This window comes from Mus pahari, chromosome 21 (genome assembly GCF_900095145.1).
Source record: "Mus pahari chromosome 21, PAHARI_EIJ_v1.1, whole genome shotgun sequence".
Lineage (NCBI taxonomy): Eukaryota > Metazoa > Chordata > Mammalia > Rodentia > Muridae > Mus > Mus pahari.
In genome coordinates, this window is record NC_034610.1 from 18,616,730 (window position 1) to 18,630,721 (window position 13,992).

General features: G+C 51.5%; 1 protein-coding gene across 1 annotated transcript; it reads right to left on the reverse strand.

Moving 5' to 3' along the window:
• Positions 1 to 679: 679 nt before the first annotated feature.
• Positions 680 to 13,742, reverse strand: Mmp25 (matrix metallopeptidase 25). Its single transcript, XM_021221861.2, has 10 exons — positions 13,374 to 13,742; positions 12,829 to 12,961; positions 10,124 to 10,259; positions 9,738 to 10,027; positions 3,011 to 3,187; positions 2,826 to 2,910; positions 2,168 to 2,250; positions 1,533 to 1,685; positions 1,196 to 1,453; positions 680 to 997 (listed from the first exon to the last, which is right to left on the reverse strand). The coding sequence occupies exons 1-10, from the start codon at positions 13,635 to 13,637 to the stop codon at positions 726 to 728; spliced, it is 1,851 nt and encodes a 616-aa protein (XP_021077520.1). The 5' UTR covers positions 13,638 to 13,742; the 3' UTR covers positions 680 to 725.
• Between the last annotated feature and the right edge of the window lie 250 nt (positions 13,743 to 13,992).

Sequence of the window (13,992 nt, forward strand, 5' to 3'; positions counted from 1 at the left end):
GTCAGGAATCATAAGATCCCTTCCAACTGAATCGGGCAATCCTGACTTCAGGGTGATGACCTCAGGTTGTGTTCTGGGATGAAGGTGACATAAAATGAGATCAGCAGGGCCAAACATGGAGAAATTCCATCCACATCAACACTGTTGTCAGCCAAGACTTGATGCACACCCTCAGAGGAGGTGGCCCTGCTTGGCCTAAGTCCCTACCCTGTGGCAGTGACTGTGAAGGGACATGGAGGGAGTAGATCACGGTAAGAAGATTCAGGAACATTCAGAAGCTAAAGGAGCCACTGGGGTTCAATGTCCTGGTCCTGTTGTGGAGAATCAGAGGAGTAGGGATTCCCAGAAAGCCAGTCAGCTCAGCTCAGCAGAAGGCAGCACATAAGCTGGGTGCAGTGCCGCCTGGGTTTGAGGAGCAATTGTCCAAGCTGCAATTCTGGTGGGTTTCTAGTTCTAGTGGCTACAGCAGGCACGCCCCTCTTGGCGCTGGAGAGAGTGCACACCGCCCCCTGGCGGCCACCCTCACTATGGCCACAGCTCCCTGCACCCTAACAGAAAGCAGGCTAAATAACACTGGAGGCGTCCGCGGTCTTCTGCTAGGAATCCCTCAGCTCTGTGGGAACAGATGGTGAGGCTCCGCAGCGTTTCACGACCCTACACTAGGCCCCGCCGCGGGAGACTCCGTCTTCCTTTTATGTAGGAAGTCCACAAGGAAAGACCAGGTTTCAGTAAGAAAAGACCGTTCCAGCCAATAGGGGTAGGAGAGGCAGCAGGAGGGGCGACAGCTGCTCGGAGGCTTGATTGAGCTCGCAGTGACAATCACAGCTTCGGGTTTCGGATGTCGTTTTCGGGGCACTGGTGACTCGAGGGTCAGAGTTGGGGGGGACAGGGCAATCCAGCCACTTGGGCCCAATGGGCTGGGGGGAATCTGACTCAGCTTTGACACTGCCCTCCGCAAAGCGCCAGAATAGTGTGCCCTTGAAAAAGTAAGTGTCACCTGTAGGGGAGAAGACACCTCAGAGTCTTGGTCTAAACTTGCCCCAAAGCCAATGTTGCTTTTGTCATTCTAACTCCCAGGATGCCCCATCCCCACCCCATCTGCCATCCCCTCGTCTCATCTCCGCCCCCTCCCCCCATCCTTTTTCTCTCCCAGGGATCAAAATTTGCAAATGAAGACTTCCAGCACTCTCCACACCTGTGTTGCTGATGGTGACATCGTCTGGGGCAAAGGGTGCCCCGTCCCAGAGACTCAAGGAACGTGGGTAGCCAGGGTCTAGGCGCGCGGCCACCTCATCATACCGCCAGTACTTTTGGCCTCGGATCAGGTATGTCTTGCCATTGTGAGGCCATGAGAACACAGCATCCACTTCTTCTCCTGGGGGCAGCCCAAACTCTACCAGTGGCCGCGCTGCACCCTCAAGCTGTCGTTCCTGGAACACCCAGAACTGCGGGCCTGGAAGAAGGTGTGTTGGTAAGGGGGTGGGGAGGGCTCCCTAGACCTGCCCTATCCAGTACCCATGACCCTTACCCACCGCTGAAGAGGATGATTCGGCCATCTAGGGGTCGGGCATAGGCAGCCTGGATGACTTTCACGTGGGTTGGCAGCCCCTCCCAAAAGCGGTGCAACCCAGCAGGGCGGGGTGATATCAGCTGCCCTGAGGGATGGAGGCGCCAAAACCATGGGCCTGAAGGGGAAGAAAGTATAAGGGATGGAGATGTGACATGGTAAGGGATCTTGTCCCCTCCCTAAAGTCTCTCTGTCTGAGCCAGTGAGTAGCTGGGCAAGGGGCTGCATCTTCCTGACCCATAAGATATATGTAGGGGGACTCTATAGATCAAATAACCAGATATATGATGACCGTTTGATATATGATGACCATTTTATGGCTTGCCTGGGATGCCCCTCGCCCCCAGCAATCCCACCTCAGAAAACTTTGCAGCCTGGGTGTATCACCAGAAGTATGCAGATCCAAGGGCCATCCAAAGTGACTTACCTTTGTCTTTTTTTTTTTTTGGTTTTTCGAGACAGGGTTTCTCTGTATAGCCCTGGCTGTCCTGGAACTCACTTTGTAGACCAGGCTGGCCTTGAACTCAGAAATCCACCTGCCTCTGTCCCCCCAAGTGCTGGGATTAAAGGCGTGCACCACCACGCCCGGCTGTGACTTACCTTTGAAGAGGAAAATTTCCCCTCGGATGTTGGCAACAGCATCAAAATTGCCCTCACAGCGGTCAGGCACAGGTGTGGAAGGGCTGGGGAGGAAAGGGAGGTAAGCAGGAGGCAGGGCTCCCTGTGCCTTGCTCTTGACTACCGTCCCGAAAGGGAAGAATGCTTCTTCCAATGCCTCTTGTGTGCCTGTGTGGATCCTGCGTGGTGCACATGCATCTGTATGTGTGTGAGCCAAAGGTCGACAAAACCCGCCTTCTCCATTGCTGTTCACCTTGTGCAATCCTGGCTATCCTGGAACTTGTAGACCAGGCAGATCTTGAACTCACAGAGATCTGCCTGCCTCTGCCTCCCTGAGTGATGGGATTACAGACCCACACCTCTGGCTTGCCCATGGGTCTGCACGGTTGCACAGCAAACACTGTACCAAGGGGTACAGTCTTTCTTTTTAAGATTGTGTTTGTGTCTGCCACATGTGTGTGGGTGTGAGAGGGTCACAAGTGTCAGATGCTCCGGAGCTGGAGTTACAGGTGGTTGTGGGCCTCTTGAAGTAGGTCCTCCAATAGAGCACCAAGCGCTCTTAAACACTGAACCATCGCTCCAGCACTTCCAGTCCCTTTTAATGGAGGACACTAAGCCAGGGAGCCGGCCACACACTTACCTGCCAGGAGGCATGGCTGGAGGCTGGGGAGGCGGAACCAGGGGTTTCCTTGTGGGCCTGCCGTTCGGAGTTTGGGACACTCTCCCTGTGGGAAGAGTCAGGCAGATATGGGTTCCCTGGATCTGCCGCATGGGCCACAAGGAAGCCACACCTGGGGCTGGTTCATGGCATCCCCCTTCCCGTACCATAGAGCTGCTGCAATCCGTCACGGTCATCCTGGGGCAAACGGTATGTGCCAGGGTCACCTACCGGGCCCTGGTAGAAGGGCCGCATAATGGAGTTGGGTGCAGAAGAATGGCCAAGGCCTAGGGCGTGACCGAATTCATGAACTGCTACTGCAAATAGGTCGATTCCGTTATCATCTGGAGAGAGAGGACCAAGGGCTGAAGCTGAGGCCACCCCACATTGGAAAGAGAGCACAAGGATTTGACCCAGTAGCCCAGGGGAAGGAAGACTCAGGAGTGGGAGATCCCTCTGCTCCGCCCACCCCTTCCTGAATATCATCGGTCCCACATTCCTGCAACCACTGAATATTTGAATCTTCAACCATTGAGTCAGTGAATAATTTTGAGTAGCTCTTTTTGGCAGTAGTGACACTGGGATATGGGATGAAAGAAACCCAAAAGAAAGACAGAAGGGGTCCCCCTCACCCCAGAAGGAAACGGTACATACAGAAACTTAGGGGCAGGAAGTTGGGGTGTCCGGTACTTGGAGCATCCTTGCCCAATTTCAACCTGTGGTTACAAACTCTCACACTAGCTGGGGGTGGGGTGGGGTAGGGTATGGTGCACATCTTTAGTCCCAGCACTGGGGAGGCAGAGGCAGGCAGACCTCTGAGTTTCAAGGCCAGCCTGGTCTACAGAGCAAGTTCTAGAACAACAAGGTCTACACAGAGAAACCCTGCCTTGGCAAAGAAAACAAACAAACAACAACCCCACTCTGCTGGGTGTGTGGTGTACACACCTTCAGGCTCACCATTCAAAAGGCAGGGCAGAGGCAGGCAAGTCTGAGTTTGAGGCCAGCCTGGCCCACATAGTGAATTAAAATCTAGACAGGACTACATAGAGAGACTGTGTCTCAAGACAGACAGACAGACAGACAGACATTCCAACCCCTACCCTCCCACCATCTCCAGCCCAGGTTTTCTTTCATTCCATCCCCGCCTGTCCTTGGATCCGCATTTCCAGGTCAGTTCTCAGACCTCACTTCTCCTCTCTCCACCTTTTCTTCCTCCCCAGGGCCCTTGCCCCTCCCACTCGAAGCTCTCTTAATGGTGGGAGCAGCCAGAGCTCAGAGCTCCCACCAGCAAGCACTCTCAGACCACAGCCCGCTGCTCTGGCGCCCCGTCTCACTCCGTCTCACTCCCAGCCTCTTCCCACCGCAGCGCTTCTTCTCTGGGGACACTGCCCTGGTCAGAACAGAGCCTCTTCCAACTTGCTTTCATCGATCTCCGACTTCACTGCATAAGGCCTGCTCGGAAGAGACTGAGTCAGTGGACCCCTCCATAGGGCCCAGGTTTCTGAATGTCGGGTCCACCTCCTTGTTTCTAACCAGTGTTAATGAGAGTGAGGTTATTGGGACTCACTGGTAAGCTGAAGAGTATGTGCCCTCCGCTGCTGAGTCTATAAGCAAAGTAACAGGGAAAAACATTTTGTTTTTCTTTTCTTTAAAGCCTGGGTCTCACTGCGTATCCCTGGCTAGACTTTAATTCACTATTCAGACCAGTCAGGCCTTGACCATGATGTAATCCTCCTGCCTCTGCCTCCTAAGTGCAAGTACTACTGGTATGAGCCACTCTACTTGGCAAATTGTCAGAACAGCTAACGCTAGGCTTCCGTACATCTTAGACCTCCATCTTTTATCATTTCATAGAGGGAAGAATCATCAAAGTCCACAGGGGAGCTGGGACGGATGCTCTCCGTGCCCTGGCTCTGCCCCTCGCATCTTCAGGTGAACCTGTTTGAACTACGTTTGAACTTCCATGTTGGCTGCAGGTCAGCTTACTGTTATGAATCCTTTTACTGAGAAATCAGAGGAAGTTCGGTGTCTCAACAGGGGTGCTCTCTTCTCCCCTTCCTTATCTCACCTCTCTTGGGGCAACTTGGGGCTTCCGGGCCAGGAGCCCCTTCCTGGTCTTTCTCACACCATGCAGACACCCTGAGAGCCCTGGTGGACAATGTTCAGGTCCCTGTCACCGCCTGCCTTTCTTGTCTTTGACCTAGCAGATGGCTCCTTTGATCCTCTCAACCTGAATTCTAGGTTCACAGCCCCTCAAAGATGGGACCCAGACTCAGTCCCCACTTTCATGTGACACATGCTGGCAAGCGAACTTCTTATTTCCTCAAGACAGGCAGAGCTGGGATGTAGCACAGCCGGCAGAGTGCTTGATCCCCAGGAATTCGAGGTAATCCTTAGCTCACAGATGTAGGAGCTGTCTTTGGCTACTTTGTGGGATCTTCTTTCTTCCACCCTTTCAAGCCCCTAACACTAGATAAGAGAGAAAAAAGATTAAGGGGAAAGGAAAGTGCTCCCTGAATAAAGTCAGGGGTCGGAAAGGGGGCGATGTCCTTACAGACCACTGCCTGCTGAGTAGGGACATCAAGTTGCTCAGGGCAAGCTTGACCTTCACTGTCAGGGTATCTAACTTCTTGCTGTTGTTTCTTCTTTTTACATAACTACTTAACAAACCACAACCACCCACCCACCCACCCACCTACCTTCACCAACCCTCTGAAAAGTCCCCAGATTTCCAAACATCACACAATCCCAGAAACTATCTGCAGCTGGCAAAACCATGCCCCATGCTAGAGCAGGAGGCAAACTATGGTCAGCTGCTGTGAACCGTCTGAAGCAGCCCCGTGTTCCCCACCTGGGGTTAGAATGGAAACATGTTCTTATATTAAAAATTCAAAATTGTTACCATACAGAGATCTGCCTGCCTCTGTCTGCCAAATGCCAGGATTAAGAGTTTGCCTCACACGTGCACTTTCTTTCTCTGTATGCCTTCACACCCATCCTTCTCTCCACGGACTCAGCGGTAGATGCTTGAACACCCCATCCTGAGACACTCTTGGACCTGGCTGCCAGGATTCCAGCCACACTAGGTTCTACCTTTGCTTCTTGGCCATTTAGTGATCACAGCCTCCACTTTCTCGATTCTTCTCACACAGAACTCTACTTTGGGATTCTCACATCCATGGAGATGTGATTTACAGTCACAGAAAGGTCACTTGTCCCCACATAACCAAATCCTGGCCAGTTAATATTTGTTTGTGGTGTGGCGATGTCTAACTACTTCTCGTTTTCTCCCTACCTCCATTGTTTTAGGTTTGGTTTTTTTTTTTTTTTTTTTTTCTAAGACTGAGTCTCTTGCTTGCTGGCCCAGAACTCTCGAGATTGTTCACTGGCTAGTCACCTGTTTAGATCACCCCGCCTTTGCCTTCATATGCCACTACTTCCTAACTTTGAGGCTCTCCACTGCTCTTTTCTTGACTTTCAAATTCTCCCATTTCTTCTGGGCAGCCTTGCTGATCCCTGTCCCCAGACCGGTGTGTAAGAAGGAAACAAGCCACCCGACCCTCTCCTTACCTCATCTCTAGCTGAGGAAACAGTGCAAGAAGGCGATGTCATCTGCACTTATCGCAGTGGAGGAAGCTGAATTGATTCAGCTTCGAAGCTGACCTATTTGCACTGGAGATGTGTGTGGCTCAGTAACAGAGCACTTGCTGTGTCTGCGCAGCCTGCATCCCAAGCCTCGAAGTGTTGCTGGATATTACTTCCTTACAGCAAGTGATCCACAGAGCCTGGGCACTGGACTTATCTGTCTCCTCCCCGTCATCCCACCCCAGCACAGCACACGGCCGACTGGTACCGAACTGAGAAGAGCTGGCCCACATCCTGCTCAGCTGTATCGTTCCTCTCTCCCGCTACCCTTTCCCCTGAGAAATTACTTGCTTAAGAATCTCTATCTGGCAAGGATAGGTCGTGGCGCACATCTTTAATCCCAGCCCCGGGAGGCAGAGACATGTGCATCTCTGAGTTCAAGCCTAGACTGGTGTCTACAGAGAGTAGAACAGCCAGGACTAGGTAGAGAAACCCTGTTTCAAGGAAGGAAGGAAGGAAGGAAGGAAGGAAGGAAGGAAGGAAGGAAGGAAGGAAGGAAGGAAAGAAGGAAAGAAGGAAAGAAGGAAAGAAGGAAAGAAGGAAAGAAGGAAGAAAGGAAGAAAGAAAAGATTTTCTGTCTGGAAACAAAAAATACAAGAGGGAAAAATGGGGGTTCAGTGCAGGAATCAGAAAGGACAAGGGAAGAAAAGAATTTCCACCTGGAGCTCAACTTCTGGGAAACTTGACCAGGGACAGAACTAGGAGTCCCAAGTTCTGCATGTGTGTGTATGTGTGTGTGTGAGTGTTGGCGACGCTGGAACTAAAGTTACACAAAGATAAGCTGCCATGTGGGTGCTAGGAATTGAACCAAGGTCCTGCAAAAGAGCAGCCAGTGTTCTTAACCTCTGCACCAGAGATGCAGCCCCAGGGATGCAGGTTCTAAAGAGGGTATTTATGCTCTGTGCTACCTGCACTCTCTGCCCGCCTACTGCTTCCTCCCCCACGACCCTATCTAATAGTAGCAATCTTGTAGGATGCTGAGCTGAACTTGGACCATCTCATCCTCCCTGGCACCAGACTATCTAGAGATCACAATCTGGGCCTGCTCCAACCTCCCTCAGATCTAGCCCTCCGCCACCAGCCCCCATATTGTCTTCCCTAGACTCCCACCACTTTGCCTCTCTGCACTCCATCTCCTCACGCATCCAGGAACATGTTTAGGATGCAGAAATACTTGATGTGTCCTCAATGCTTTCCAAAACCTGTTGTTTTAAATTCTGCTTACTTCCCAAAACCCTTTCCAACATAGGGTCCACTCATGTGTGATGTCCCCGCTGAGGACACAACTTTCTAGCCATGGATGTCGCAGTGGCTCCTCCCACCTGACTACACGGCACTCCGCTCACTGACTTGTGTGCTCTCCCTGAGTGTCCCCTGTACCTTTGCACTTAAGATGAATAAGCCTGGGGCTGGAGAGATGGCACAGTGGTTAAGAGCACTGACTGCTCTTCCAGAGGTCCTGAGTTCAAGTCCCAGCAACCACATGATGGCTCACAACCATCTGTAATGAGATCTGATGCCCTCTTCTGGTGTGTCTGGAAACAGCTACAGTATACTCATATACATAAAATAAATTAATAAATATTTTAAAAAGGAAAGTTTAAAAAAAAAAAAAAGATGAATAAGCCTTTGTCCATCTGACCCATGGTACCTGGTGCTCAACATTCTGTTTTGTCTTGTTTGAGACAGGATCATTCTCTGTAGCCTAGGCTGGCCCTCATCACACTATGTAGCCCTCACACTTGCTACAAACCTGCTTTAGCCTTCCACATACTAGGATTACAGGTACACAATCTATACACCTACTTGGAACCCTGTCTTTTAAAATAAAAATGTTTGTCTTGAGTTGAGTCTGGCTATAGACCTTCAGCTGGTCTCAATCTCACAATCCTCCTGCCTCAGCTTTTCAAGTACTGTGATTGCAGGCATGTGCTGTTACCCTTGGTACCACCGCATCCGGCACTTGGTCACTTGGTGTGTATTTGAGCAGAAAGAGTCACCACCACCCTATCCAAGAGCACTAGACTGCCGCCTCTTCAGGACACTTAAGCTGAGAACTTTCCGTTGTGATTTCTGGCAACTGTCTCTGTGTGTACAGTAAGTACCAGTCATGCTTCTGCCTCAACTGATGGGCAGGGAGATGCTGGAATGTTTCACACCAGCCCAGCTTTGAGGTGGGCACTTGAAAGGCCTCTACAGAGGTCATTTTAAGTCGGTTTGGTTGTGCCTCAGTGGACTGGCCGGACACTAGTCCAGATGTGAACACCAGTCCAGATGTGAACACCAGTCCAGATGTTGCTGTGAAGGTGTCTCAGACTTGACTACCATCTACTCTCAGTGAAGCAAGTCACCCCAGTATAGACGGACCAAATCCAAAAAGGCTCTGACAGCAGATACTCAGGGCTCTAAGAGGGAAGGAACTCTGTCTCAAGACTGAAGCAGAAATCTGGCATGAGTTTTCATTCTGCCTTACAAAATTTGGCCATAACCTCCATGAGCCAATTCCTTAAAGCAAATCTCTTCCTGGACAGCATAGACTAAACAGTGAGTGCGAAGCCAGCCTAGGCTACAATGATGAGACCAGGTCTCAAAAAACAAAACAAAACAAAACAAAACTCAACTCTTTTAAAAGTCCCCCACCCCAGGGGTAGGGTGGCGAGGGCAGAGGAGGTTAGGAACTGCAGAGGTGGCTTAGTAGTTAGCGCTGGCTGCTCTTCCATAGGATCCAGGTTCAATTCCCAGCACCCACGTGGTAGGTCACACTCATATGTGATACCAGTTCCATATTCCCTTATGGCTTTCCACAGAACCAGGCAAGGCACATGGTACACAGACACACTTGCAGACAAAACATCCATACACATAACATCAATACGTTTTTTTAAAAAAGTTTTTGCTTGTTTATTTGTGGGGGGGGTAGACTCTCACTGTGCAACCCTGACTTGGCTCACTCTGTAGACCTGGCTAATAACCAGCCACCTGACTCTGTCTCCTGAGTGCTGGGACTAAAGCTATCTATTACCATGCTGAGGTGTGTGTGTGTGTGTGTGTGTGTGTGTGTGTGTGTGCAGGTCCACATGGGGCTGAGCCCATACATGCTATTCAAGCAGAATCCCACTGCAGTCTACCCTTCCCACTCCTCTGGGGATCCCTGACCGATCGACACAGCTTCCATCAATTAATTCGAACCTAGCTCTTCAGCACAGACAGATCTGCAGAGGCAGCCCCTCTGGAGGTAGAAAGTTTTACCTGTTGACCCAAAAGTCCAGGCCTCTTCATCATCAAAGTGCGTGTCCCCAGAGATGGGGTGCTCCCCGGGGAAGAAGGCGTGAGCCAGCGTGCCACCAGGCCCGTCAAAGGGGTAACTGTCCTGGTGGTAGGCCCGGGCAAAGTGGATGATGATGTCAGGCTCCTGGTACTGAGAATTCACCTCCTGGAATGTAAGGCCTGACTCAGCAGCCCAGACAGCCAGGGCATAGCTCAGGAGGGTCCGAACAATCTGCTGGCTCAACTGGGATTTCTGAGAGAAGGACCGGATACTGAGGAGAGAGAAGGAGAGCCCGTGGCTGTGGAGGAAATGGCTGGCCAGGCAAGGTGTAGTCACCAGGCCAAGGGAGGGACAGACCAAGGCCTACCTCCATGTCAGGGTGCGTTTCTTCCACACACTGCCACTCAGAGAATAGCGACGTCGGCGCCTGACCAGCCCAGCTGCTCCCAGCACATCAGGCAGGGAGCATCGGGGCTTGCGCATGGTCTTAATTGTCATTGGGTCTGCGGGAGACAGCAAGGCATGGTGAACAACTGGACAGTCTGTGAGGGTGGTACTCACCAACCAAGAAATTGACCCAACAGTTGAGACCACTGGCTACTCTTCTAGAAGATCTGAGTTTGCATCTCAGCACTCATAGGGTGGCTCACAATGGTCTTTAACTTCAGTTTCAGGGGACATGACACCCTCTTCTGACCTCCATGATGCACAGACATACACGCAGGCCAAATACCGAAATATAAAAGATAAAAGTAAATAAATCTTTAAGAAAGAAGTTGGGGGACTGGAGAGATTGCTCAGTGGTTAAGAGCACTGACTGCTCTTCCACGGGTCCTGAGTTCAATTCCCAGCAACCACATGGTGGCTCACAACCATCTGTAATGGGATACGATGCCCTCTTCTGGGGTTTCTGAAGACAGCAACAAAGTACCCACATACATAAAATAAATCTTTTTTAAAAATTAAAACAAAAGCCGAGTGTGAGCCGGGCGTGGTGGCGCACGCCTTTAATCCCAGCACTCGGGAGGCAGAGGCAGGCGGATTTCTGAGTTCGAGGCCAGCCTGGTCTACAAAGTGAGTTCCAGGACAGCCAGGGCTACACGGAGAAACCCTGTCTCAAAAAAAAACCAAAACCAAAACCAAAACCAAAAAAAGAAAGAAAGAAAGAAAGAAAGAAAGAAAGAAAGAAAGAAAGAAAGAAAGAAAGAAAGAAAGAAAGAAAGAAAGAAAGAAAGAAAGAAAGAAAGAAAGAAAAAGAAAGAAAGAAAGTTGGGTACAGCTTCACAACCTAATTTGGAACCTAGATAGTCACTGTGAAAGGCAGCTCAAGCCAGGCGCACTCTGCTGGGCCATGAGTAGACTGGCCACTGTCCGAGGCACTCAGAGGCTTAAGCTGGGTCTTCTGTACCAGTTCACCAGACCCAATGGGTAGACGCTGGAGAAAGGTGAAATGGATTATACATGGATGTGGGGGGTACACATGTGCACCTGTGAGTGTGGAGGCCAGAGCTCAGCCTTGGCTGTCATACCTTAAGGGCTGCCATTAGTTTGGGGTTGAGACAGGATCTCTTACTTGGTCCAGAACTCCCCACTAGACTGGGCGGTGAGCCCCGAGGATCTGTGTCTTTGCCTCCCCAGATACAGTTGGGATGACAAGGGCACCGTCAGGCCCCTTTCTAGCTGGGTTCTAGAGATCAAACTCAAGCCCTCACGCTTGCAAGGCCAGGACTTTACTACCAACTTGGCCATCTTCCCTTTCCTTTTAAGGCCAGAGTCCGCTAAGCCTCCTTCTCCCCTAAAAGCTGTCCATCACCCTTTTTTCCTTCCTGGTTACTCTGTGTAGACCATGGTTTCCTGGAACTCAACTCTGAAGATCCGCCTGCCTCTGCCTTCTGAGTGCTGGGATTAAAGAGTATGCACCACCACCCTAGCTGGTTTAAGTCTTCATGGGATGTTGATCAAAGTCTAAAGACCAGCAGGAGTCTTAGTCCCCAGTAGATAACCATCCATTATCCAAATCCGCTCTATCGGTAAACCCCTTTTCTAGCACCACCCATTTTCAGAAATCATTTCTTCAAATGAGGTCAAACCACATCTCACGGGTAGCAATAGCGAGCAGTAACCCAGAATACAGTGATCTCGGACTCTCTTCTAGGCTGTAGCTACTGAAGATTCTCCAAGCTCCCTCTGCCTTCTTATTTAACTCCAGAGGGGAGCCCTCAGCTCTACCTCCAAAGCATACTCCCTGAGCTCAGCTACTGCCACATCCCCACCCAGTCTCCCCTGCACCACCTGCAGCAAACGAAAGAAGCTTAAGACCAAACCAGAGCTGAGCAGGGAAGGCCTGACACCTGTATCTCATCTACTCAATGGGGCTAAGGCAACCTAAGCAACAGAGAGGAATGCTCACCCTCACAATAAAACTAACAACAAACCCTGCGACTCAGATGAAGTTGCTCTCCGCCGTGGAGCCCCCCTTGCTTGGTTTCTTTGGAACAAACCTCTTCCCAGGTCACCTGATCAAGTTCTTGCCTAAACCCCTCAGCCTCCTTTCACTCCAAGCAAATGAACTTGTGCCTGTCAGTTCTTTTGCAGTTACTGCGATGTTTTCCTGTGGCTGTGTCCTCCTATTTGTGATCGCAGTTTATAAGCTCATGGGACATATTTCAGGGAGGCCTGCTCAGCTGGACACAGTAGTACGGACCTGGAATTCCAGCTCAGGCTGAGGCAGGGGAATAGAGTGTTAGGCTAATCCATGCTACTTAGGAAGAGCGTCAACAAAAACAAAATGGTGGCTTACCCTAATCAGACTAGAAGCTCTTAGCATCCGAATGGCCTCATCTGATGTAATTTTGCATATTGATGTTTTTCTTTATTGCGAATGGGGACCAGATCTGTTCTGTCCCTGCTGCACTGGAGCCTGACAAAGCCTGGCCAGTGAGATTCCAAGGTCTGGGCTTGGACCTGAGACCAGCATCTTTAACCTCTTTAGATTTAGGCTCTCCCTGCGGTTTAAAGGCTCCGGGCCAATCATAGAGGCAGGCTTGTCCCGCAGCGTAGTGGGCTACCTACCCATTTGTCCAGTCTCAGGTAGTCCGGCAAATCTCTGCATGACTTTGATCGCATCCTGCAGCTTCTCGAGACTCTGCATCTGGGCGTGGACGGGATCCGCCGGTGGCAGGTAGCCATAGCGAGTCAGCCAGTCCTAGGTCATAGGAGAGGGTTGATGAACCCTAAAAGGATGGGGCTTTCCTTTCTCACTATTTGAAAGTCCTGCCTTTCAGGGAAGCCAGAACCTCAGCTCCTAGCCCTGAATCATAGAACCTACCTCCCTTATACACACAACCACGGCCCCGATCCCCCAGCCCCGAGTGGCCACCTTTATAGAACCAGCAGGTGAGGCCCCAGCTTCCCATCTTAGCTCCTTTTCAAACTTCTGAATCCCAGCCACCAAATTTCCTGATAAAGCCAGTATTCCAGGGCTCCAAGAGCCCACCCTCAGTCTCTCTTCAGAACATTTGAAGCCAACCCCCTCTTCCCTTCAGACCAGAAGTCCGCCCTCTCCTTTCCTTTTACAGGTTCTGTGTGATCCCAGTTGCCAGTGGACCCCAGCTCACCACGCCCATGCTCACGACCTTCGCGTCGGGATTCTGAGCGTGCACCGGCAGCAGCAGAACCAACAGAAGCACCAGCAACGGGAGACCGAAAGCCGGCAGCCTCAGGATGCGTACAGCTTGGACAGACCTCGGGGCCACGCGAAGAGGCCCTGACTCCCGCCGCCGTGGAAGTCTCGAGGAGGTCAGGGGCCCGGTGAGGATCCAGGGAGCCGACACAGGGTAGTAGAGACCGGCAGGAGAGATCTGGGATCCTGGGAGGCACATCACGGGCTGACCGGCGGTAATCGAGGGTCGAGGTGGGGCTGGGAAGTGGGGGTCCTGGGAGCGCGGAGAAGGCTCAGGAGGGGACAGAGGTCCGGCAAAGAGGTCCCCTACTCCTGTCTCTTCCAGGTCCAGCCTGGGCGAGACGCCAACTGCCCAATACGCTAGTGGGAGCCTGGATGAGGCGGGGCTCACCCAGAGAAGCGTTAAGGGCGCGGTAGGGGAAGTAGCCCAATCTTACAACGTCAATGTCCAAGAGGAAGGCCAGGGGCTCTCCCTGTTCCCCACCAGCACACAGGGACTCTCCTACGAGCTTAAGGGCTAGCTACAGTGGGGCAAGTCGGCTGACAGGTCTTCT

What these genes read in the sequence shown, in the direction of transcription:
- Mmp25 (XM_021221861.2), bottom strand. Translation starts at nt 13,637, where the DNA reads ATGTGCCTCCCAGGATCCCAGATCTCTCCTGCCGGTCTCTACTACCCT. An exon ending in CCAGCCATGCCTCCTGGCAG is followed by an intron (nt 2,251 to 2,825) that starts GTAAGTGTGTGG and finishes TTTCCTCCCCAG; the next exon opens with CCCTTCCACACCTGTGCCTG. An exon ending in TGTCACCATCAGCAACACAG is followed by an intron (nt 998 to 1,195) that starts GTGTGGAGAGTG and finishes TCTCCCCTACAG; the next exon opens with GTGACACTTACTTTTTCAAG.